This window comes from Salvia hispanica, chromosome 3, assembly GCF_023119035.1.
Source record: "Salvia hispanica cultivar TCC Black 2014 chromosome 3, UniMelb_Shisp_WGS_1.0, whole genome shotgun sequence".
Taxonomy (NCBI): Eukaryota; Viridiplantae; Streptophyta; class Magnoliopsida; order Lamiales; family Lamiaceae; genus Salvia; species Salvia hispanica.
The window spans coordinates 50547667-50570475 of record NC_062967.1 but is presented as its reverse complement, the minus strand read 5'-3'; the positions used below and the strand labels follow the sequence as shown (position 1 = coordinate 50570475).

Genomic DNA, 22809 nt, shown 5'->3' with positions numbered 1-22809 from the left:
ATTTTCACTCTTCTTTCTATTATTAGCACCAAATATTTAAGTAATCAATCAATTATCTAATTTGGGCTTTACTAGTCCATTCAGTTTTGTGTTGCTAAACTAGATTGCCCAATAAAAGCCCATAATAGGCCCACTTTCTGGAGCGCTGACGTGGTGCTTTGGGGGTCCCACACGCACTGCTGCACAGCTACACCACAATTACTACAGAATACAGAATATTTTTTCTCCTCTCTCTCTCTCTCTCTCTCTCCAGCTTCGTTCTCAGCTAAACAATTTATCTCATCCTCGCCCCAACCCAGATCCCTAAAATTTCTTAATTCCTCTGTCTGCTGCTTAGAGCTTGCATCTTTACCTCCAGGAATGGAAGCCGTAATTTGTTTCCAGGTTTTTAGTGCCCGTTTCTACTATTAAATCTTTTGTTTTCAGGTGAATTTCCATCGGTTACAATCTCTGTAGCTTGTTTTCTTTCGCCCCCTTTTCACTGTGTTTTGCAATTTGGTTGACCTGGATAAGCTAGGATAATTTTCCCCCCATTCATCAGCTCAATTTTGATTTTTGTTAAGCATTTTTTTTTTATAAATTGAAGTTAGGGTTTTGATTCAACTGTCCAATTGACCAGATTGATTACTGGGTATCGGATAGCTAGGCACGATGTATTTGTGTGTTCATCTCTGAAATTAGGGTTTCAGTAATTTAGCCCAATTCGTGCCTTTCATTTTTTAGAATTGGGTGCTTCAATTTGGTGTTATCTGTTGAGAATCGTAGCTGTGCTCGGTAAAATTTTGCAATGGCGGAAGAGAATGGTAATACAATGAACCTCGATCTCAATTTGGGGCCAGTTGATAATTCTAGTGATGGTGGTGGTGAGCCTCGGTCGGGTACCTACGTGGACCTTGCAATGAACTTAGAGGATTGGTTAGACAGTCCAGTTCATCGCGTTAGGGAGGTCGTTAGGCAGAGAAATCATAGGTGGCGATCGTTTTGGAGGCAGCTCCCGATCCCCTCAGAAACAAGGAATCTTGCTTTGGAATTGGCTGATGGGAGTGCACCGCAGATTGGTGAGGGTAGTGTGGCGTCCGAGGATAGGCCTATTGAGGTAGCTAAGATATGTGAGACCGTGGCTGGTTCTGTCGAGGATGAGGATCTCGGTAAGAAGAAAGAATGTGCTAAGAGCAATGGTGAGGAAGGTAGTTTCTTTGATTGCAATATATGCTTAGATTTAGCCAAGGATCCCGTTGTCACTTGCTGCGGCCACTTGTTTTGCTGGCCATGTCTATACCGTTGGTTGTATCATCATTCTGATGCCAAGGAGTGTCCCGTTTGCAAGGGAGAGGTCTCCACTAAGAATGTGACGCCTATATATGGCCGTGGAAACATTGTCCGCGACCAAGATCTTGATTCTAGCCTCAAGATCCCTGTCAGGCCCCATGCCCGCCGGATCGAGAGCTGGAGGCAGACTATACAGAGGACTGCAACAGCCTTAACTATCCCTGTGGAGGAGATGATCAGGCGCCTCGGGAGCGCCTTTGACGTAAACCAGGAGCTAGCTCAGATACATTCCCGGCATCCTGATGGCCTCCGCGACTCCCCAGAGAGAAGCACGGCTTTGCTCAACCGGTTCTTGACTTCTAGAGGAATGCGCAGGGAAAGAACTCCGACGCTCCCACTTGATGACGTGATTGACCTAACGGAGAGCAGCCCTCCCAACTACGAGATGAGAGAGAGGGAAAGGGAGAGGGATAGCCGTCGTCTCACATCATTGTTGCTTCGCAGATCAAGCTCCCATCGAACTGCTTCATTGTCTAACCTCACATCTGCAGTCAACTCAGCGGAGTCTCTTGCTGCCATTGAGTCGTATTTCCAGAACAATGCGGTGGAGAGGAACCCGGAGCTGCCCCTTCCGGTGGTGGATGATAGGGATTCTGTGTCCAGCATTGCTGCTGTGATACACTCTGAGAGCCAAACTGTGGACAATGCCATAGAAATCGATTCCACTGTGGCGCTCTCAACTTTGTCTTCGAGGAGGAGGAACGATGCTTCAAGAATCTCTGACGTTGACAGTGGAGATTCGCGCGCCCCACGGCGGAGGAGGCTCAACTGAGGTGGTATATAACCAGAGGGATTTAGATATGCTTTTAACATTCAATTTGGGTTTTTCAAGTGTTTACAGTGGAGGTTTTTACCTACAAAGACTAGTAACTATATAATCATGTCTCAAGTTTTGTTCCCTAGTTTAAGATTTTTCCTTGTTTGTAGTTTAATGTTTGTTCAATCAAATCATATATGTAGCTTGTCAAATTTATGATGAAAAGAAGCACATTGGGTCAGATTTCTCAAACATGTGACCTTGTAATGATTTAATGTGTAAATTTCAACCCATGCTATACTACTTGACATGTTTCCAAATCAATAAAATTTAGGTGCTTTTCAATTCAAGATATTGTATTCAAGAAGTTGATGATACACAACAAACCATCAGTTACACTGGAAAAATTATTGTTCTGTTTGAAATTCAATCTTAACAATCCATGGATCAAGATGTATGTGGATTAGATTGGTTTCTGATCCTTCCCTACAAATTCCACATTTAGTAATAAGATTATTTATATATCGAATATGCGATTTAGATACACTCCACCTTAAAGTAATGACAATCATACTCAGAAATTTTATGGAAAAATAATGCTCTCGCCGTCCATGATTAAGTGACATAAAGTGACTCTATTCATATTTTAAAAAATGTAATGGAATGTGGGAAGAAAAAGTTAGTAAAGTGTGTCCTATTTTTATATAGAACTGTAGTTTTATAAAAATGAGATGGGTTAATGGAATGTAGAATTCAAAGTAGTAAATAGTAAATGAGACACGTAATTGACGGAAAAAAAGAACTTATACACTTAATCTAGACTTAGAAAATACTCCATTTTTTATAAATTTATAGAGATTTTTTTTAATCTAAAAGAACATTAAAGTACATAATTTTCTGTCTCTCTTTGTTGGTTATGGGGCATAGAATGATTAACATGTAACATGTTAGGGAAAGGGAAAATCATGAGAAAGTGGCAAGTGTTGCTTCATGTCCAAGGCATCACCACCACTCTTATTTTGTCAGTATTTAGGCATGCCTTGTCCATTTCCATTTTCGCCTATGTTAGTGTGTTTCTTTACTTTTTTTTGTCAATAGAAAATAGAAGAGGATCTATTAAGTTGATTCAAATCGAAGATATTATTCCTCTCGACTTTTATATGGTTATTTTACTACTTACACATATTTTACTATAAATGTTTTAAAGGATAAAGGTCAAATTTGAGTCTATATTAACTGATCGATTAATAATTGCTTATTGCCTTGGATGAATTGTATTGTAATTTTACACGTAAAACGTAAAGCATGAAATAGTATCATCTAGGGGTATATTTTATAACAAGCTAGCTTACAATAAATAGTAGTACTACTATGAGAAAGAAAACGAAGTCGACGAAATAGCCTCGAACGTAAACAAACACGTTAATCTTGTTTCAATTAAAACTAAGGTTGACCACATCTTAATAAATTAAACCACAGGATCCAACAATGCTATAAATGTAGGGATTATTATATGGTTAAGAATTAGGCCCTCTATTAACATTTTTTTATGACTTTGGTCATATTATGACTAGATTGATTCAACTTATTTTTTGTTTGTTATTTTAATAAAATATTTAAGCATAATAATGTTTGACTATTATGCCCTTGAGTATATGTTTCTTTTGCATCATAAAAATATTTAACTTCAAAGTTGTACCTATTTTTAGAGTATTATAGTAGTATCAAATTTTGCACTTTTTAAGTAAAAATATAAAACAATCTAAAATGACTATTTTAACCCCATTGTGGCATTGCTATTATGTCAAAAAATCATTTCCCTAAATTTTAAGTCAAAATTTTTTTGCCTTTTTTTCGTTGGATGAGCTAGAATTAATTTTTTTTGCATATCTTAATGAAATTTTCAGCCTTTCGTGTATTAGTGTCTGTTTTATATTTTCCATATTTATAATCCGTTAGTTTTTATTTATTACTATTACATTGAAATAGTAATAATAATGAAGTACAACTACTTTGATGAAGATTGGTCTATTAGATTTCATATTCAATGTATAGAAATACAAATATTTAGTTAATGTGGAGAGTTTTAGTTCAAAACTTAATAAGACATTCGATCTCGTTCTTTCATAAGTGGGAAAAAAAGGGTATTTGTGTGAGTGATTAAAGTACAATGAACACTAAATATTACTCCATTAATATTTGATTATACCTGGAATTAATCTTAGTCAACCATAACTAATTTTTTTATCCACAAACAAACAAAATCATTAACAATTCACACATATTTCGAGCCCATGTGCAGAGGTACACATAACTCCTGCAGCAACAGTTTACACATTTCTCTGTTACATACAATTGGATCATCACCAATGTTCTTCTTCCATTGTATCTACCTATATTCTTCAAGTAAAAAGAAGAAAAGGTAGGTATACTAATAAACAACAATTGGATCCTCACCCAAGTCCCAAGTGTTTCATCTTGTGTAACAACACAACTAACATACCACACAGTAGTATAGAACAGACGACGAAACACCATTCGCAATAGAGGATCCCGTGTGAATGCACACACCTCAAATGTGCAATGTAGTCTTTACTTTTACTTAAGCTCTCTTGTGCGATTGCTGCTTCTGGTTCAGCCTCACCAGCAGCTCCGCGTAGAGGATCTCGTTCCATGCATCGGGCACTCCCGGGAGGCACCAGTGGCTGCAGTCTTGGAAGACCAGTGGCGACCGCCTCTCCTCCTCCGTGTAATTCAGCTTCCTGTATATCGAGGGATGCCCATCCTTCCGATAATCTGTCAATTTCGTTATGTTCATGTAACCTACCGAGGTTTTCATCCCTCCAAAAACGTGCTCAAGAACACTCATCTTGTCCATATACGGCGAAAGAAAAGCATCATTCTTGATTGGCTCTGTTTCATTGTCACATGCCCCCCCAGAATTCCACTGCCCTCCACTGAAAAATTTATATTTATTGCCTTATCAAATCAAGATTGGAACAAAATCAATCCAAGAATGTGAAGGGATTCACCTGAAATGAGAGGCTGAGTAGCCTCTGAAGAACACGAGGGACTTTCTTGGATCGACATTGGCATCAATCCATCTGCCCCACGTCGTTATAGCTCTGCGAAAGGCCTCAAGAACATTCAACTCGCTATACACATGGCTACCTTCTTGATAGTAGTCCTGCCTGAGAAAATGCAACATGATTCTTTAGCAACAACACAAACTTAAAGTTGATTTGTTTCTAACATTTTATACCCTTTTGAGGTCTTGTCATGAGTCCACCAGTGACCAGTGTTGAACAAGAGCACATCTGCATCTTTGTATTTATCAGCAAAGCTGCTAACTAGGTCAAGTCGAAGCGTCTCCTTCTTCGTCCCGTTCTTCTCTGTGAATTCCCATTCTTGAACCAAGAAAGGAGACACGAACAACTCCACCGTGCAGTTGAAGTCCTAAACGGATCGACAAAACCAAGTTACAGCAACTCAAAACAAGGATCAAATCAAAATTTCGTCAAAAAAGGGATCATTCGCTTACTTCAAATCGAAACGAATAAGAAGCTTCGCTTCGAAAAAATTGCCTCCCTGAAACCTCATACACTTTTTTCTGATCTTTCACAGAGTTTTTCAGAATGCAAATGAGTGATTCCCACATATTCCTATTTAGAGAATCACCAACAAAAACCAGCCGTTTTCCTCTCAGCATTTCCAACATATGGCTTCCATTCAACCTGAATATTTCCAACATTTAACAAAATGCAGATGAATATGAATCAATCAATCATGCAATTAGGTAAGATGTCACTCTATCTAAACACCTACTCTACACAAAAGGAAACTCAATTACTGTAAAATTGTTTATTACTATCAATCAATACACACAAACCTGGGTAAATTGCAGGATTTAGGCTTCCATTTAAGCTTAAGGTAGGAATTATCAGGCCTGCCATTGAGGAAACAGTTGAACTGTTCATCAATCAATGAGCAAGAGCCAGGCGCGTACAACGGATAAGACTCATCTCTCACCCAATTTCCATCAAACAGATCACACTCGGCCAACTCATCGATCAGCCTCGAATAATCGACTTCTGCAGCAACATTCTTCACCAAAGAAGCCGAATTAGCAATTGCGCTCTGGTTCCTCTTCAGAGACTCGGTTAGAGTGTGATTGTGCTCCAATCTAGTCCGATTACTGATCGGTTGATGAGAAACCTCCGCATTGGTAGTTGAATTAGGATCAGATGATGAATTGGGGAAGAGGAAGAAGACGATTGAGGAGAAATTCGATGTGTGAGCGCCGTGGGACGGAGCTGAGGAGTTGATGACGTCAGGGGTGAAGGCGAGGAAGATGGTGAAGGCGATGGAGACGAAAACTAGGGCGTATGCGATGGAGGCGGTTTTAGTGGTTTTGGAGAGTGAGAGATTGGTTTTGAAGTAGGAGAGGAGAGTTCCGCCGTTGAGAGGGGCGTACTTCGCTATATCCGCCATGTACGAAGCAGGAATTGCAGTTCCCCAAATGTACTTGCAGAGAGAGAGAGGAGAGAGAGAGGCTACTGTTTTGTTTGTCTTTGCGAGAGAGAAAGATAGATACAAGTGATATATGTATATTCTCTGCAATGTGTGTATGCTGTGAAATGATTATGAAGAAATACCGTTAATGATTTGATATGATTTATTGATTTACAAAGTTCACGCATCAAAAAGATTAATTTATACCTGCAAAATTAAATTAGGTAAAATTTGTTTTTAAAAAATGGGAGAAGTGTCACGTAATTAACTGGTAATTAAGTGTGATTAAAAAACAGAGTACCGTCATTAAGCCTCAGTTTGTGTCAGGCAAAAGCAATAAATGCAAATCTAAACTAAATTTAGTTGACTATCACTGCATAACAATTTTTTAAATAAAAAGAATTTAACTTGTCGGTTACAAAAAAAGACATTTGGAATTTTTTTGAAGTGGCGCAATGAATATTTTGAAGGTATGTTACTTTAAACACTTTTTATATCTTTACTTAATTACATTACATGTGTCGTTAAATATTTTTGTTTATGAATTTAACATCAATCACAGTTTATTTGCAACTATCAAATAATGAGTAGTACCAAATCTCTTTATTACAAGTGTTTAAATAAGAAATTATCATAAAATACGTTGTAATCTTAGTATATGTAAGGGAAAAAATTGTTGCCGACACAGTAACTGGCTAGCAAGTAGTATTCGACAAAGAATACCAGCAATTAAGTTCAATTATAACGAAATTGGTGGGTGTAATTAAATCTCATATTATTGAGGTTTTAAATTTTAAAAATAAATGACAATAAAATGAACGGTTTTATTTATATTAATCTACTTTGATGTGCCTTTCTTGGTTGATATAATTAGTTGGACAACGCTACATTTATTGAGAGGTCCCAGTGAAATTAATTTTTCGAGAAGATATGTCAATATTCGTGGAATTTAGAGTTTTAATTTCTACGCTCTTCTTTAGTGAAGTCAAATATTGGATGGATAGAAATTATACCAAGACTCATCATTTATTCGGTGATCTACTCATTATATAAAAGGAAAATTTTGTTAATATTTATTAGAATGTTATTTTAAATAGAAAAGTTTTTATTACTTAAAACCATTCTTTGCATTAATGTGATCAATATTTGAAAGGTCAAAACGTCTATATTCATTCAATTTATTAATGTAATCATAATTCGAAAGATCAATATGTCTATTTATAATAAATAAAATTGGACTAAAAAAGTCACTAGAAGAATGCTAACCATCTATCAAACTTCTAAATTTGGCTTGCTAAAGGCAATCGACTAAGCTGAGAAAGATATCAGAGAATAGATATTGATTATGAAAAGAGTATACACTTCTATAAACATCTTTTGCTAACGGCTTATGGCTGGAGGACTAACTCTCGTCCCAACGGTCAACATATTAAGCGATAGGGAACTGGCCAAATGGAGCTCCATTCATTTGGGCAGGGATAGAGTCTGGCCTCATACTTAAAGAACGAGGTGTTGAACTACCATGCCAATCATTTTGATTAATAATAATAGTAATACTTAATTAATATCTAGGGAGCAAACTCTTGACCTATGTATATATTGCCAAAATATCTCCTAAAACTTATAATAAACCTGTGGAGTATTATTTTTTTTACGGTTATAACATTTAATGGTATCACTTGGCAGTTTAAAAAAGTTTATATGGTGTGTTTAATTCAACTGTTTTGAATCAATGTTACGACCGCTTTGTTGATAGAAATAAACTTTTATACGCACAGGCGCATATACAAACTCTAAATTATGATCTGGATCGTTATAAAATATCAATAGATGATAAAATAACTAACAGAAAATGTCAATTCAATATCAACGGTTGATTTGTGTTGATATTTTTTGTTGCTATTATTTTATCATCTGATAATATTTTCTAACAGTCCAGATCATAGTTTGAAGTTTGTATAATATAACAGTCCAGATTATAGTTTGAAGTTTGTATAATATTGTATATAGAGTTTGCATTTTATAACTATCACCGGCATATTTATTTATGTTTAAGGAGGACAATATATATGGTTTGATGTTTATACCATAGTGATGGTGTTGAAATAGAGAATGTGGTGTGTGGCTCAAAGTGTTGCATGCGACATTCCCGTTAAAACACTCACAAACTGTGGGGAAATTTCCCTTTTGAATTTGCCTCTAACCGCACAAGAAAAATTAGACAGGAAGATTTCATCGATTTTCTTCTAATCTTTCTGTCTCTTTACAGGTTGCTTTTATTCATTTTCATGTTTGAATTGAAAAAGTGCTTTTCATTATATTAATATATTTTATTCCTTGTTTTTCATGAATTGTGTGTGTAAGCATTACAGATTTGTAATTGTTGGCAGGGTTAAAAGGTGAGAAATGTTCTGCTGTGGAGGTGGGGAGGAAGAAGCCGCCGCGCCTCCACCCAAGCAGCACACTACCCCGCTTAAGCCCGGCAACGCCTATGCCGGCACCGCTGGAGGAGGTATGTCGTTGCTTAGCACTACATACTCTCTCTGTCTCGTTAAAATAGTAATGTTAGTATGTTTCTATTCTTCACACACGTATTAATAATACATTTAATATTTTTTTAAACGTATACATTATATATCCCGTCGGGGACATTCAATAAAATTGAAACGATACATAGAATATTATATACATTTTTTAATTTTTTAAGTTCAAGTTTTATCAAAATGGTGTCTAATTTACTAAATAAATAGGTGATCGAGGAGACCCTCGCGGTGGTGGAAGAGGCGGAGCGCTGAAAAAAGCGCTGCCAATTGAGCTTCCGGCGTTGGCGTTGATCGACCTAAACCGGTTAACCGATCATTTCGGCCAAAAATCCCTCATCGGCGAGGGATCCTATGGACGAGTATACTTCGCCACCCTAAGCGACGGCCGGTCCGCGGCCATCAAGAAGCTCGACAGCTCATCCGAGCCCGAAGCCGACATCACCGACATCACCGAGCAGCTCTCCATCGTGTCGAGGCTCAAAAACGAGTATTTCGTGTCCCTGTTGGGGTATTGCTTTGAAGGAAATAACAAAATCTTGGTGTATGAATATGCGGCAATGGGCTCATTGCATGATGTTTTGCACGGCCGGAAAGGGGTGCAGGGCGCCGAGCCGGGCCCGCTGCTGACGTGGAATCAGAGGGTTAAGATAGCCTATGGCGCGGCCCGGGGCCTTGAGTTTTTGCATGAGAAATGTCAGCCTTCTGTTGTGCATCGAGATATTAGATCAAGCAATGTGCTTTTGTTTGATGATTTTCTTGCTAAGATTGCTGATTATAGCTTGACGAATCAGTCCTCCGACACGGTGGCTCGCTTGCACTCTACTCGTGTTCTTGGCACCTTCGGTTACCATGCTCCTGAGTGAGTTTTTCACCCAATTTTTCTTTACCAATTGTACATTAAAACTCGTACTCCTACAAAAGGTCTTATTTATAAAGAGTGGATGCAATATGTGATAACTATATATGGATAGTTTAACGACGCATGTTTTAATTAGGTATGCGATGACAGGCCAAATAACTCAAAAGAGTGATGTGTATAGCTTCGGAGTCGTGCTTTTAGAACTCTTGACCGGGAGGAAGCCAGTGGACCACACTATGCCCAAAGGGCAACAAAGTTTGGTCACATGGGTAATTATATATAGTAGTAGATTTTGCTCAAAAACACTAATGATACAAATATATTATTGATGTTGAAATTGTATACAGGCAACACCAAGATTGAGTGAAGATAAAGTGAAACAATGCATAGATCCAAAGCTCAAAGAGGACTATCCCCCTAAGGCCATGGCCAAGGTACTCAACAAGAATTTTTTTTTTTAATTATTTATAAATAGAGGATATGGCTTGAGTGTTTTCCGGCTTGACAGATGGCGGCGGTGGCGGCCCTGTGCGTGCAATACGAGGCCGATTTTCGCCCAAATATGACGATCGTGGTTAAGGCATTGCAGCCACTTCTCAATGCAAAACCAGCTGGACCTACTGGAGATTCTACTGCATAAACTACAATTTGAAGTAGTTTCTTTGTAACAATATTCCATGAAGATCATCAAATCCAAAATCTAACTAATTTTTGTGTCTTCGTTGTTAGCCTTTTGCCTCAAGTTGATGTAACTTAGAGATCTTCTAAACACGATAGTAAATGATCAAACATATTGTTGTGGCCCATGTTAGGATCTACTCCTATAATTCAATTTTATATTCACTATTCATTATTTTGTGATCAAACCACATATAATCATATCACTACATTTTAATAAGATAATTCTACATAATACCAGTTGTGATATGTATTATAGTATTATGAACTATATTCAGTTTTAGTAAATTTGACTTATTTAAATGGAAAAATGCAGGAATAAATACATAACTCGCGCAAAATGTATCACTTTTATTTCATATATATACAAAAAGTTTGAAATTTATATAAATCATACAAAATGTTTCATTCTTGTTTCAATTTCGTACATTCCGTTGTATGTATTTCAACGGCGTTAACTTTTTTATTTATGTGAGGCACAAAACTGATAAAACAATAATGAAATTTTTTGTATCAATATGAAACAATCATAATTTTTTTTATACCCACATGAAACAATGATGAAACATTTTGCATTTCACATAGATAAAAAGTTAACTCCGTTTAAACACTTACTAACAGAATGTACTAAATTGAAATAAGAATAAAACTTTATGTATGATTTATATTAATTTCAAACTTTGTGCACTAATATGAATCAAATGTGAAACATTACGTATGAGTTATGTATTTATCTCAAAAATGCACCTAATTTAGTTAAATAATTCCCACATTTTTGGGAAAAAAGCAAAAAGAAAAAAAGCTTTGCGGCATTAAAGTAATAAACATAAAGCTGAGAGGGGAAATGCAAAAACAACAATCCGATCGCCAGTTTTTTAGTTAAGCCGCAACCAAAATTGCAAAGAGAAAACCAGAAGCGAAAATGGAAGTAGAAAAGGCGGAAGCAGAGGAATTATGGTGCCGAGAAACATTACCGAAAGTGATGAAGATTGTCAGTGTGAGGCTCCCTCAAAGAGACCTAATTAATCTTTTGCTCGTCAGCCCTTGGATTAATCGTAATTTGGTTTCTCACCCTTCACTGTGGCTGGTAATTTTTGCTTCTTCAGACTCTATTTCCTCTCAAAGTTGTGAACTTTGATCAACTGGGTGATAGATAGGGTTTTTTCTCAATCAATTCATTGGAACTTTGGGTTTTGTTGATTTTAACTCGTTTCTTGTTATTGGGGAAGTTGGGTTCGTTGTACGATTATTAAAGATTCCCCCTTTGAATGTTTTTTAGTTAGAGAGAGCTTCTTCATTTTGCAATAACTTTTTTTGGGGGTTTGTTTTTCAGGTTCTTGATTTTCATGAGATGAGTGATGCAGGGAATCGCCTTGTGGCAGCTCTCTCACTGGTTAATATCTTCCCTTTCTGCTTTAGTGTCATTTATTTCAGCTGTTGTAAATACAGTAAATGGATTTTTTGCTGATTCAGAAACATAGTTGAAGAAAGATAGTACTACTAGTCTTAGCATTGGACATACTCCATTTGAATAAGTTGATCTTCTAAATCATTATCAAGGAAATCAGTATGTTAATTAAGAGTTATATTGATTTATGTAGAGGTATTCAATCAATTATGTCCTTCTATTAGCAGCATTGGCCTGTACAATATTCGAATTATGTAATGCTTTTATTGAAGGAAGAACATTACTTACTGTTGTTGCGTTTGAAGAATCTGTGTCTATTATTGTTTTGCAGCCGAGATACCAGAATGTGAAGCATATAAACCTTGAGTTCGCCCGTGATATTGAAGACAAACATCTTGAAAATCTTAAAAACAAGGTGGTGATTGGAAGCTGTTATCTGGTCCTTCTATATCTCTTCGACTCGCTGATCATTTTGGCACTATCATGAAATAAATCTAATTAACCTATTAGCTTTCTGATTGATGAACTAAAAAACTATATCTAAGGTGCTTGCTAAACACAAAGTATTGGGATGAATGGTTTTGTTTCTGTAAATCGGGATGGTGTGTTGTGTTTATCCTCTTTTCTAATATATGTATATTTAGTAGTGACTGTACTTTTCTCTGCAGTGTGGAAATTCTGTTAAGAATGTAGAGACTCTTAATTTGAATGGCTGCCAAAAGATATCTGATTTAGGAATTGGATTTATAACCAGCAACTGCCCAAAATTGAAGGTGTTCTCAATCTACTGGAATGTTAGGTAATTGATACCTGTTCTATGCACTTGGGTGTATTAGTATAGACTCATTTTATACTGGCACGAGTAAATCAGCAATAAACGTCCAAACTCGACAGTAACTTAAAACAATTTGTTGCAGGGTGTCAGATCTTGGCATTAGGAACTTGGTTGATAATTGCAAACTAGTGATTGATTTGAACCTGAGTGGTTGTAAGGTATGCTCAATATATTTTTTGATCTGAGCAGCTATACACTTTTCTTTTATCTAGAATGATCATCTGACATTGGGTGGTTTTATCTGAGACTACAGAATGTCACTGATGAAAGCTTAAAATTGATTGCCGAAAATTATCAAGGATTGCAGTTGTTGAACATAACAAGGTATTATGGCCTTAGTGACCTCTGATGTATTATTATAAGTTTTGATGATTCAGTATATTTATATCCTGCGTCATAAACGATTCTGATAATGCACCAAGTTATCTCTTTGTTTCGAAAGTAATACATTATCCTATCTCATGAGTCCTGACAAGCATGGCTGATGTAGATGTGTCAAGATAACGGACAAGGGTTTGGAAATGATACTGGTCAAGTGCTCCTCCCTTCATAGTTTGAATCTTTATGCCCTTTCCAGGTAAAGTTCGAAAAAAATTTGTCAGAATCTAAATCACTGAGAATATTAAGAACGATTATTCTAATATATATCTACGTCCATACAGTTTCACAGATGCCGCCTACAAGAGAATATCGCTCTTGACTCACCTTCGATTTTTAGATCTCTGTGGTGCTCAGGTATATAATAGTCCATTCAAGAAACAAATTTTTGGTTAAAGAATTCACTTTAGCACAATAAACTTGACTCTGGGTTACTTTTCAGAATCTGTCTGACGATGGCCTTTCGTGTATAGCTAAGTGCAAGAACCTAACTTCGCTAAATTTGACATGGTACGTGGAATGTCAGTGGCTGTCCCGTTTGTCATTTGATGATACTAAGATAGCATATTCGAACTCCCAAGTGCTTGTGTCGTTTATATGAACAGGTGTGTGCGCATCACTGATCAAGGAGTTGTCTCTCTTGCAGAAGGCTGCAAGTCTCTAGAGTTTCTGAGGTGAATATTTAGAACATTAATATATACTATGAAAATAAGTTTATGATGGTTTTTATGCCTAAATGATTGTTGAATAAGTTGACATCTTTAGTCTGTTGAGATTCTGATATGATTTACTAGTGCAGCCTGTTTGGAATAGTGGGAGTTACAGACAAGAGCTTGGAGGCTCTCTCAGGCTGCTGTTCGGCTACGCTCACGACACTCGATGTCAACGGTTGTATCGGCATAAAGGTACCCTGATTTCCTTCATCATACCTACTTGTAATAATTCTATCAATATTTATCGTGTGTCTATAATGTTTCAGAGGAGAAGCCGTGAAGAATTGCTGCAGTTGTTTCCCAAGTTGGTATGCTTTAAAGTCCATAGCTGAAATGGAGAAAGATGATTTGAGTGCAGACTATCATTGAAATTTTGACTAATGCCATTCCATGTTTTGAAAGTTTTGGATGTAATTCTTTGACATTTTCCCTAGAAAGATTAAGTTAATGTTGTATTGGATATAGAATTTTAACATTTCTTTGTCCCAGAAAAAGCTATAAAATATTGCCTTTATAAAGATACTACAAAATTTAGAGTATTTAGATTATAAGCAAACTCGATCGTTTAATCCAATGCCAAGAAGAAAACATCATCAAATGAATAAAGATCAATTAATCTTTGCAAACACATAGAAGAGTAATCAGACCAAAACAACTAATTTCGACAAAAATATCTATAGATATTTATTGCCAAGAAGAGCTATAAGAATATCTACTACTCCATCGTTATTAGTTTAATAATGAATTGTGATTGAAAAAAGTAGCAAAATTTTGTTCTTTAAATCGTGGACAGAAGAATATGATACTAAAAGGTCCATATGTCATTGCTAGAATTGAACATGTAAAAGTGTTGCACAAAATGGGTGTGGATTATCAATTTCCTACTAATTGTTCATCACAAAAATACTCAAAGGAATCCTCAGTAACCACCCTTGAGATCATTGACCACATCATAGGGGATTGGAGTCACAGTCTCTAATGTTGCCCCTCCCACCATGAATCCAGGTTTTGGACCTTCTGGCTGCCTCTTCGTACTGATGATTTTACCCTGTGCCTTTGCCTCTGCCTTAAGCTGGTCGTTCTTCTTTATCCTCATCATCACTTCTTCGTGGCAACGTGATTGCTGAACATGCTCAATGCGGACATGAATTCTTTTCTTTATAATTCTGTTGCCAACCTGGAATCAAGCATAACACAACAGACAATGGTCAATAAGGAGGAGATACCAAAAGTCCAAGATCTATGTAATAACCCAAAACTTAATATAATTCTTATTATGAACATAGCATATTAAGCATATAAGAAGTGGTGTCTCAGACATCCAAGGAAGGATAAAAGCAGCATAAGCTCTCAAGCCTGGCGAAGGCGAAAGCTCTTAGGCGGCCACTGCGAATGTTTTGAGAAACAGCCTTACAGTTTATCAGCACACACACCAAATGCAACATTCTAAAAACAGTCAGATTATCATGTCTCTATAGCTACAATTCTTTCTAAAAATGGAGTAATCAGAATTTTAAGTGAATACATGAAAATACTCTTCAAAGCAAATTCAAGGCAGCATTCTTTATCGCTTAAAAAATGAGCATCCATAAATTAAGTAACACACTCTAAGTAACACACTATAAGAAAATTGGAATTTCAGAAACATCACATATACTATCTTATATTTATGAGCATAGTATATTAAGCAAGTTGAAGTAGTGTCTCAGACATCCAAGGAAGGATAAAGCAGCATAAGCTCTCAAGCCTGGCGAAGGCGAAAGCTCTTAGGCGGCCACTGCGAATGTTTTGAGAAACAGCCTTAGAGTTTATCATCACAGACACCAAATACAACATTTCATTAAAAACATATCTTGCTAAAAACATTCAAAATATCACGTCTCTATAACTACAATTCATGCTAAAAATCCATACCTACAATTCATGATAAAAATATAGAGTAATCAGAATTTTAAGTGAACACACAAAAATACTCTTCGAAAGCACATTCAAGGTAGCATTTTTATCACTTTCAAAACACTGATCATCCACAAATTAGGTAACACTACAAGAAAATTGGGATTTAAGAAATCACATATACTATCTTTTATTTATGAGCATAGTGTATTAAGCAAATTGAAGTAGTGTCTCAGACATCCAAGGAAGGATAAAGCAGCATAAGCTCTCAAGCCTGGCGAAGGCGAAAGCTCTTAGGCGGCCACTGCGAATGTTTTGAGAAACAGCCTTAGATTTTATCATCACAGACACCAAATCCCAAAATCAAAATGGCTCTATCAAATGCAACAATTCAATAATCAGAAAAACAGAAAGATACTCAAATAAAACGCATTAAGGTAGTATTTTTCATTACATATTTCCGAAACCGAGCATCAACAAATTAGGTAACACACAATGATAAATAGAATATATATATACATTAAAACAAGAAAATGGGGATCTCAGACATCCAAGGATGAATATACGCATCAGAAGCTCTCAATTGATCCCAAATAGAATAAAAAACATACAATTTCAATACGAGAATACAGAAAAGAAACAAATCCGGCAATGAGGGGGAGAGGGATACCTGCTTGTTGACTTCAACGCCGACGGCACGCTTGGTGACGTTCCAGACGCGACCAGTTCGGCCGTGGTAGAATTTGTGGGGCATGCCTTTGTGGATGGAGCCGTTAACCTTAACATCTACATAGTCTCCGGTTTTGTAGGTGCGGAGGTAGGTGGAGAGATGGGTGGGACCCTTCTTCCTGAAGGCCCGAGAGAAGGAATCTCTGGTGCGCGACCTCAATCCGTGGCCAGCCGGCATTTTTCTGATGGATTGAGCTGAAGCGAGTGTTAAGGTTCTGGATTTGGGGAAGATGAATGGTATATATATTGGGGATAAAATTAGGGTTTTACGCTATTCGGAGGGAGATGGGCTTTTAGAATTGAGCCATTGGGCTTTCTAATTGGGTCATAATATGTTTGTGGAATTTTATTTTCAAACTCACTAGCAAAACCATGCTAAATTTTTCCGCCGTTGAATTCCTCAAAGAGAGAGAGGAGAGGAGTGAGAAAATAAAAACATCATTTATTAGTTGTGTTGGTAGATAAGTTTAAATAGAGAAGCCCGAATCGGCTAGCGGCAAACTATAACGGATACAAGGCATACTAATGTTTTTTTAATGTATTTTTTTAATAAATTAGTGAGGAATAGAGTGGGGCGGTGGCTCGTGTGTGGAAGCCCGAATTTTTTTTTATTATGTAATTTTTTTGATTTTTAGTTAATGTACTTTTTTTATTTAAATAAAATTAACGAATTTTTCCCGTATATGTGTCGTAAATTTAATTCCGTATTTTGTGTTTAATTCCATATTTTGTGTTTTTTTTCTTTATTATGTAATTTTTTTTTATCTATGTACCTTTTTTTAATGCAATTAATGAATTTTCCCGTATATGTCTCGTAAATTTAATTCCGTAATTTAATCATAATTTTAATTCCATAAATGTAGTATTTTTTGAATTATTTTTATTGCGGCTGGCCTATGGCTGACCTAAATCTGACGTGGTAGGTAGATTTTTAGTGCTGCTGACATGGCAGGGAGAGAGAGTGGCTGACCTATTTGCATTGGAAATGATCTTATGTTGCCATCTAAATAGCATTCCAGTAAATAATCACACAACTACCACTTTAAATATAGATATCCTTGAATTTAACCTTTTAAATTTGACTGAAAAACCATGCAAATGAAGTATATTAGTATTACTATTTTGGAACATATATATTTCCTCTTTATTCAAGTAAAAGTAGAAAAAGACATAATTTTTCTATAACCATTTCATCACCTCAAAATAAAGAGACACCAATCTCAATCCTTTTGCCATGCCCTTGTAACCGTATTTGCGAGAAACAATTCTCTCTTTCTTTACGCTCTCTTTGAAATCCGCCATGGACAGAGCTGCGGGTATCTTCCTCGCAATCACCATTCTCACCCTCTCATTGATATCCCTTCCCACAAACTCCCATCAGTTCTCAACAAAACTCAACAAACGAGAAATGGCGAAGAGAGAGAAGCTAAGCCACCTCCACTTCTACTTCCACGACATCGTCAGCGGGCGCAGCCCCACCGCCGTCCGCGTGGCCGAGGCCGCCGCCACCAACTCCTCCGCCACCGGCTTCGGCATCATGATGTTGATGGACGACCCCCTCACCGCCGGCCCCGACGCGGGCTCCAAGATCGTGGGGAGAGCGCAGGGGATCTACGCCTCGGCCGACTTGAGCCGGACGGGGCTCATGATGGCGCTCAATTTCGCCTTCTTGGAGGGAAAATTCAACGGAAGCACGCTCAGCGTGCTGGGCCGGAACGCGGTGTTCTCGGCCGTGAGGGAGATGCCGATCGTCGGGGGCAGCGGCGTGTTCCGGTTCGCGAGAGGGTATGTGCACGCGAGGACTCATTTCTTTGACTTCAAAACGTTGAATGCTGTTGTTCAATATGATGTCTACGTTTTGCATTATTGATAGATTGTTGTGATCGATTTTTCAGGATATAATTAATAAATAAGGATGATCGTTTTAATTAAGAGAGATCGAGAGAAAAATGGTTGAAGTATTATTAGTAGATGATGAGATTTACATGATAAGAAAGACGGGTTCAACATAAGTAATAGTAGTAGGAACTAATTTTTGTGAAGGGACAAAAATGAACTGAACGAATGAATACTTCCTTTGTGTGCTATTTATATCTCATTTTGACTTGACACGAGTTTTAAGAAATTGTTTAACTTTGTTAAGAAAAATGTGAAAATAAGTTAGTGGAGTGTGGACTCCATTATAGTACATGAGTGTAGTGGTTTAATTGAATGGTGGGGACCACTTACGTAAAATGGAAAAAGCGCACATGGGTGATGGCACTGGCATAGTTCTTAATATTGAATATTGATAAGTACGGAGTATAATATAAGCTTAACTGGCCCAGTGGATGGAGACTGCGTTAGTAGGGTGACCCAGGAACGAGGGTGCTGCATGGAATTTAATAAATGGATCAAGTTATTCAAGTGTAATAAAAATGTCGATTGGGCGGTGGTTTAAGATAATCAATGACTCTAACTAAAGAATAGTAAAAATAAAACTAGGCAAATCTAATTTCAAGAATAGTGTACATGAATATTTACTCATTAATTTCCCAAACAAGTATAAATATTTATTGTTTTTGGTTTTTCTAGCATGTGAGCCTCGTTACATATTTACAATATCAGAATAACTTGACTGATCAGGTAATTTGTATGCTTTGAGTTATACTCCCTCCGTCTATAAAAAATAGGACACTTTGTGAATGATACGAGTTCTAATTAAAATTGATAAAGTAAAAGAGAAGGAAAAAAAAGTAAGAGAGAAATAGAGTTAGTGGAATGTGAGGTTCATATTATTAGTAAGAGAAAAAGAGAAAAAAAGTAAGAGAAAAATAGTGTTAGTGGAACATGGGATCCATATTATTTGAATATACCCTATTTTTTGTGGCCAACCAAAAATAACAAATGTGCCATATTTTTCGTGGACGGGGGAAGTATTATTTGATTTTCAAATTTTACTAAAGATAAAGAAAATAAAATAAAAGGAGTAACAGTCTTTCGGAAATAAAAATTGGATCTTCGCAATATTTTGGTGAAGTTATAGTTAATGCTATAAGGTACTCCCTCCGTCCTCCGCCTGCCATTAGTGAGCATACTTTGATTCGACACGTGCTTTAAGAAATGTAGTCGAAAGTAAGTTGAAAAGGTTGGTGGAATGTGTGTCCTATTTTTATATATTAGTTTTATAATAAAATATGAGTGAGAATGAGTTAGTGGAATGTGTGGTCTATTACCAAAAGTAATACTTCCTTCGTCCCTGATAATTCAGGTCACTTTGATCGGGCACGAGTTTTAAGAATTGTAATGAAAATAGGTTGAAAAAGTTAGTGGAATGTGGGTCCTACCTTTATATATTAGTTTTATAATAAAATGTGAGTAGGATGAGTTAGTGAAATATGAGGTCCACTACCAAAAAAAAGTGAAGTGGGACAAATTATGTGGGACGGACCGAAATGGAAAACTGGGACGAATTATCTGGGACGGAGGGAGTAAAAGGTAAGTGTGACAACTATTGACGGACGGACCAAAAAGAAAATTAGTGACAAATAATGGAAGGAGGGATTAATTTGTTTACTCTCTTTTTCCCTATATGCGCCGTAGGAGACACTGTCTGCACGACAGCGAGACGACGCCCCTTTTTGTTATACTTCCTCCGTCCCAACTAAGTTGAGTCGTATTCCTTTTTGCAATGTCTCAATTAAGTTGAGTCATTTCCTTTTATGACTAAAAATAAAACATCCAATCACTCTTAATTTTCTCCATCACATACTTTACTCTATCTTTATCTTTCGTACTTTATCCATCTCTCCTACTTTTCAACACAATTTCTTAATCCCTTTGCCCAAAAGTTTTGTACTCTCTTCGTCCCACGTTACTTGAGGCGTTTCTTTTCGGTACGAGATTTAAGAAAGTTGTGTTTATTGAGTTAAATAAAGTAGATGAGAGAATAAAGTAAGAGAAAGAAGAGAGAGTAAAATAAAAGAAAGAATAAAATAGGTGAGATTAGATATTTTATTTTTAGCTAAAAGAAGAAATGACTCAAATAAATTGAGACAACCAAAAATGCAAAACGACTTAGATTAGTTGGGACGAAGAGAGTATCAACTTAGTTGGGACGGAGGGAGTCTTATATTAATAGACTGCAAAATTTAAAAAAAATACTCTAAAAGAGAGTAGTTTCATATTCATACCACTCGATATATAAAGTTCTTGAAAGGGCTTCTGAGTTCAAACAAAGAGTAAACATTGAAATTGATCCCTGGAAAATCATTAATCATCTTTAAGTCCTTCTCAGTTAATTTTTTTTTTTTTCCATTTTGCCTCTTAATCTTTGAGAGTTTATTTAATCCAAATTTATTGATATTTTAAGAATTCAAATCTAATATTATACTACATATTTTTAAAATTGCAATTTATATAAAAAATTAATATACATAGATAATAATTAAAAAATACACATCATATTTTAGAAATTACTACTATAAATATGTAGTTTATTAAAATAGTATTCTATGTAGATTTTATTTAATATTTTAACGAATAAATAGATTAATTTTTAGTCTATTAAAATAATATTATAAGTGATCTTTTAAACTTTTGTTTGTTGGTACAACTTTAAAGAAAATAAGTTTTCTATGTTATATAAAAATTATTTACATAAAATTATACTGTCTCCGTCCCTAAAAATAGGGATTTTGAGGGTAACGCAAGTTTTAATGTGAAATTGATAAAGTATGAGAGTGCATAAAGAAAAAATGATTGAAGTATTGTTAATGGAGAATGAGACCCACCTTATAAGAGAGAAAAAGATTTGCCAAAAATATAAATGAGCTATTTTTGTGGGACATATAAAAATAGAGAAATAAGATTATTTTTATGTGCCGGAGAGTAGGGATGTCAATGTAGCCCGCAACCTGTGGGCTGGCCTGAATAGCCCGCTAAATTTATAGGGTTAGGGTCGGAAATTTCTAGCCCGACAAAAACAAAACCCGATAAGCCCGCACCCGATTAACCCGCAACCCGTTAGGGCAGACCCAAAAACCCGATGGACTGGCCCGATAACCGGTAAAATTTATATTTTTCAATTTTTTACTCCTAATTCGACACTTCGTTGACTAGTTTTATGACATAGATAACTCAAAAAACATAACTTTCTATTTTATGGTAAATATATAAATTATATATTGAATTTTTATTAATATAATAATTAATAAATAAATTAATCTCACTAAAAGAATATTTAATTTTTTAACATGCATTAAAATTTCACGAAATATCACAAATATAAGTGTTTTATGATTGAGTTTATGCATATATGTCATGCCTCAACCCTTATGACTTATACACTTACTATAACTAAATTCAAAATTTAAAATAAATAATCCACGTGTCAAGAAAATAAAACACACATTATATAATTTCAAATTTCAAAATCCAACATTTATCAGGTACATATTTCAAAATATTCTAAACAGTAGTGAGACCCTCTCACCACTCTATATACTGTACATTTATCTACATGCAAGAACGATGAGGAGGCAGCCGCCGACCCTTATGATAACTGTAACTCACATCAACCCACGCATCATTGATATCTTATTCCTGAAAAATATTAGTGGTTTATATGAGCCACAACTCAGTGTATATAAACCTTACCTTTAATTCCACATCCCATATATCAATATATTCTTTAACCAATATATATAACAATTATCAACAAATATTAAAATATTTCCATATAAATATGCATATGCCACTATGTTCAGTTTATTATTCTGTGATAGTTCAAGCATGGTATCTGCCCGGGATTTCCAATATGCCACTATGATTTGACCCAAAGGTCCCACTATGATTGGACCTGTAGGTCCCACTGTGAATTGACCCGTAGGTCCCAATATGATTTGACTCGAAGGTCCCAATATGTCCACTATGATTTCAGATCCAAGACATGACTATCACAGATCCTCTTTAATCAAATGATTCAATTAATTCCAATACCATATGCAAAACATATCTATTGCACCAATCACATATCCATATCATATTTCACTCAATAATTCCAATTTAATATACTATTTATTGCAACAAGCATATATCCCCATCATCATAATTAACATATATCATATCAGTATCACATCATATAATTCAAATATTCACTCCAATTTAACACACAGCAATTAATCACATAAAA

General features: G+C 36.0%; 6 protein-coding genes and 3 non-coding genes across 13 annotated transcripts; 4 read left to right on the top strand and 5 right to left on the bottom strand.

The window, feature by feature from the left end:
* Positions 1–242: 242 nt before the first annotated feature.
* On the top strand, positions 243–2356 carry LOC125214612. 4 transcript variants are annotated; one of them, XM_048115711.1, is made up of 2 exons: positions 243–384; positions 724–2356. In XM_048115711.1, the coding sequence occupies exon 2, from the start codon at positions 788–790 to the stop codon at positions 2099–2101; it is 1314 nt and encodes a 437-aa protein (XP_047971668.1). In that variant the 5' UTR covers positions 243–384; positions 724–787; the 3' UTR covers positions 2102–2356. The 4 variants fall into 4 exon arrangements, with proteins under 4 accessions (XP_047971668.1, XP_047971666.1, XP_047971667.1 ...); XM_048115709.1 differs by having other exon boundaries at positions 620–2356; XM_048115710.1 differs by having other exon boundaries at positions 243–426.
* Positions 2357–4404: 2048 nt separating this feature from the next.
* LOC125215096 (protein trichome birefringence-like) lies at positions 4405–6694 on the bottom strand. Its single transcript, XM_048116408.1, has 5 exons — positions 5976–6694; positions 5628–5820; positions 5349–5542; positions 5119–5277; positions 4405–5043 (listed from the first exon to the last, which is right to left on the bottom strand). Exons 1-5 carry the CDS (start codon positions 6575–6577, stop codon positions 4689–4691), a joined length of 1503 nt encoding a protein of 500 aa, XP_047972365.1. The 5' UTR covers positions 6578–6694; the 3' UTR covers positions 4405–4688.
* Positions 6695–8751: 2057 nt separating this feature from the next.
* On the top strand, positions 8752–10806 carry LOC125215098 (probable protein kinase At2g41970). The gene is made up of 6 exons (XM_048116409.1): positions 8752–8867; positions 8989–9110; positions 9349–10000; positions 10137–10269; positions 10348–10434; positions 10509–10806. Exons 2-6 carry the CDS (start codon positions 9005–9007, stop codon positions 10638–10640), a joined length of 1110 nt encoding a protein of 369 aa, XP_047972366.1. The 5' UTR covers positions 8752–8867; positions 8989–9004; the 3' UTR covers positions 10641–10806.
* A 747-nt stretch (positions 10807–11553) lies between these two features.
* On the top strand, positions 11554–14530 carry LOC125215158 (F-box protein At3g58530). 2 transcript variants are annotated; one of them, XM_048116489.1, is made up of 12 exons: positions 11555–11765; positions 12012–12071; positions 12418–12501; positions 12755–12885; positions 13004–13079; positions 13175–13245; positions 13412–13498; positions 13584–13656; positions 13742–13809; positions 13905–13973; positions 14099–14204; positions 14279–14530. In XM_048116489.1, the coding sequence occupies exons 1-12, from the start codon at positions 11601–11603 to the stop codon at positions 14342–14344; spliced, it is 1056 nt and encodes a 351-aa protein (XP_047972446.1). In that variant the 5' UTR covers positions 11555–11600; the 3' UTR covers positions 14345–14530. The 2 variants fall into 2 exon arrangements, with proteins under 2 accessions (XP_047972447.1, XP_047972446.1); XM_048116490.1 differs by lacking the exon at positions 12418–12501 and having other exon boundaries at positions 11554–11765.
* A 282-nt stretch (positions 14531–14812) lies between these two features.
* LOC125216538 (60S ribosomal protein L21-1-like) lies at positions 14813–16863 on the bottom strand. Its single transcript, XM_048118277.1, has 2 exons — positions 16579–16863; positions 14813–15189 (listed from the first exon to the last, which is right to left on the bottom strand). The coding sequence occupies exons 1-2, from the start codon at positions 16813–16815 to the stop codon at positions 14932–14934; spliced, it is 495 nt and encodes a 164-aa protein (XP_047974234.1). The 5' UTR covers positions 16816–16863; the 3' UTR covers positions 14813–14931.
* LOC125217293 lies at positions 15322–15444 on the bottom strand. The gene has a single exon (XR_007175706.1). It is a non-coding gene; the product is annotated as a small nucleolar RNA SNORD14 (small nucleolar RNA).
* LOC125217291 lies at positions 15714–15835 on the bottom strand. Its single transcript, XR_007175704.1, has one exon. It is a non-coding gene; the product is annotated as a small nucleolar RNA SNORD14 (small nucleolar RNA).
* LOC125217290 lies at positions 16137–16258 on the bottom strand. Its single transcript, XR_007175703.1, has one exon. It is a non-coding gene; the product is annotated as a small nucleolar RNA SNORD14 (small nucleolar RNA).
* A 979-nt stretch (positions 16864–17842) lies between the features above and the next one.
* LOC125217112 (dirigent protein 22-like) lies at positions 17843–18569 on the top strand. Its single transcript, XM_048118938.1, has one exon. The coding sequence runs from the start codon at positions 17938–17940 to the stop codon at positions 18505–18507; it is 570 nt and encodes a 189-aa protein (XP_047974895.1). The 5' UTR covers positions 17843–17937; the 3' UTR covers positions 18508–18569.
* The last annotated feature ends 4240 nt before the right edge of the window (positions 18570–22809 follow it).

Bases quoted from the DNA above. Each gene is read 5' to 3' on its own strand.
- LOC125214612 (XM_048115711.1), top strand. From the start codon at position 788: ATGGCGGAAGAGAATGGTAATACAATGAACCTCGATCTCAATTTGGGG.
- LOC125215096 (XM_048116408.1), bottom strand. From the start codon at position 6,577: ATGGCGGATATAGCGAAGTACGCCCCTCTCAACGGCGGAACTCTCCTC. The intron at 5,278-5,348 runs GTATAAAATGTT...GCATTTTCTCAG, and splicing joins CATGACAAGACCTCAAAAGG to GCAGGACTACTATCAAGAAG. The intron at 5,044-5,118 runs GTGAATCCCTTC...TAAATTTTTCAG, and splicing joins TACTCAGCCTCTCATTTCAG to TGGAGGGCAGTGGAATTCTG.
- LOC125215098 (XM_048116409.1), top strand. From the start codon at position 9,005: ATGTTCTGCTGTGGAGGTGGGGAGGAAGAAGCCGCCGCGCCTCCACCC. The intron at 10,001-10,136 runs GTGAGTTTTTCA...TGTTTTAATTAG, and splicing joins TTCGGTTACCATGCTCCTGA to GTATGCGATGACAGGCCAAA. The intron at 10,270-10,347 runs GTAATTATATAT...AATTGTATACAG, and splicing joins AACAAAGTTTGGTCACATGG to GCAACACCAAGATTGAGTGA.
- LOC125215158 (XM_048116489.1), top strand. From the start codon at position 11,601: ATGGAAGTAGAAAAGGCGGAAGCAGAGGAATTATGGTGCCGAGAAACA. The intron at 11,766-12,011 runs GTAATTTTTGCT...TTTGTTTTTCAG, and splicing joins CTCACCCTTCACTGTGGCTG to GTTCTTGATTTTCATGAGAT. The intron at 13,246-13,411 runs GTATTATGGCCT...TGGCTGATGTAG, and splicing joins CAGTTGTTGAACATAACAAG to ATGTGTCAAGATAACGGACA.
- LOC125216538 (XM_048118277.1), bottom strand. From the start codon at position 16,815: ATGCCGGCTGGCCACGGATTGAGGTCGCGCACCAGAGATTCCTTCTCT. The intron at 15,190-16,578 runs GTATCCCTCTCC...GCTTGATTCCAG, and splicing joins GCGTTGAAGTCAACAAGCAG to GTTGGCAACAGAATTATAAA.
- LOC125217112 (XM_048118938.1), top strand. From the start codon at position 17,938: ATGGACAGAGCTGCGGGTATCTTCCTCGCAATCACCATTCTCACCCTC.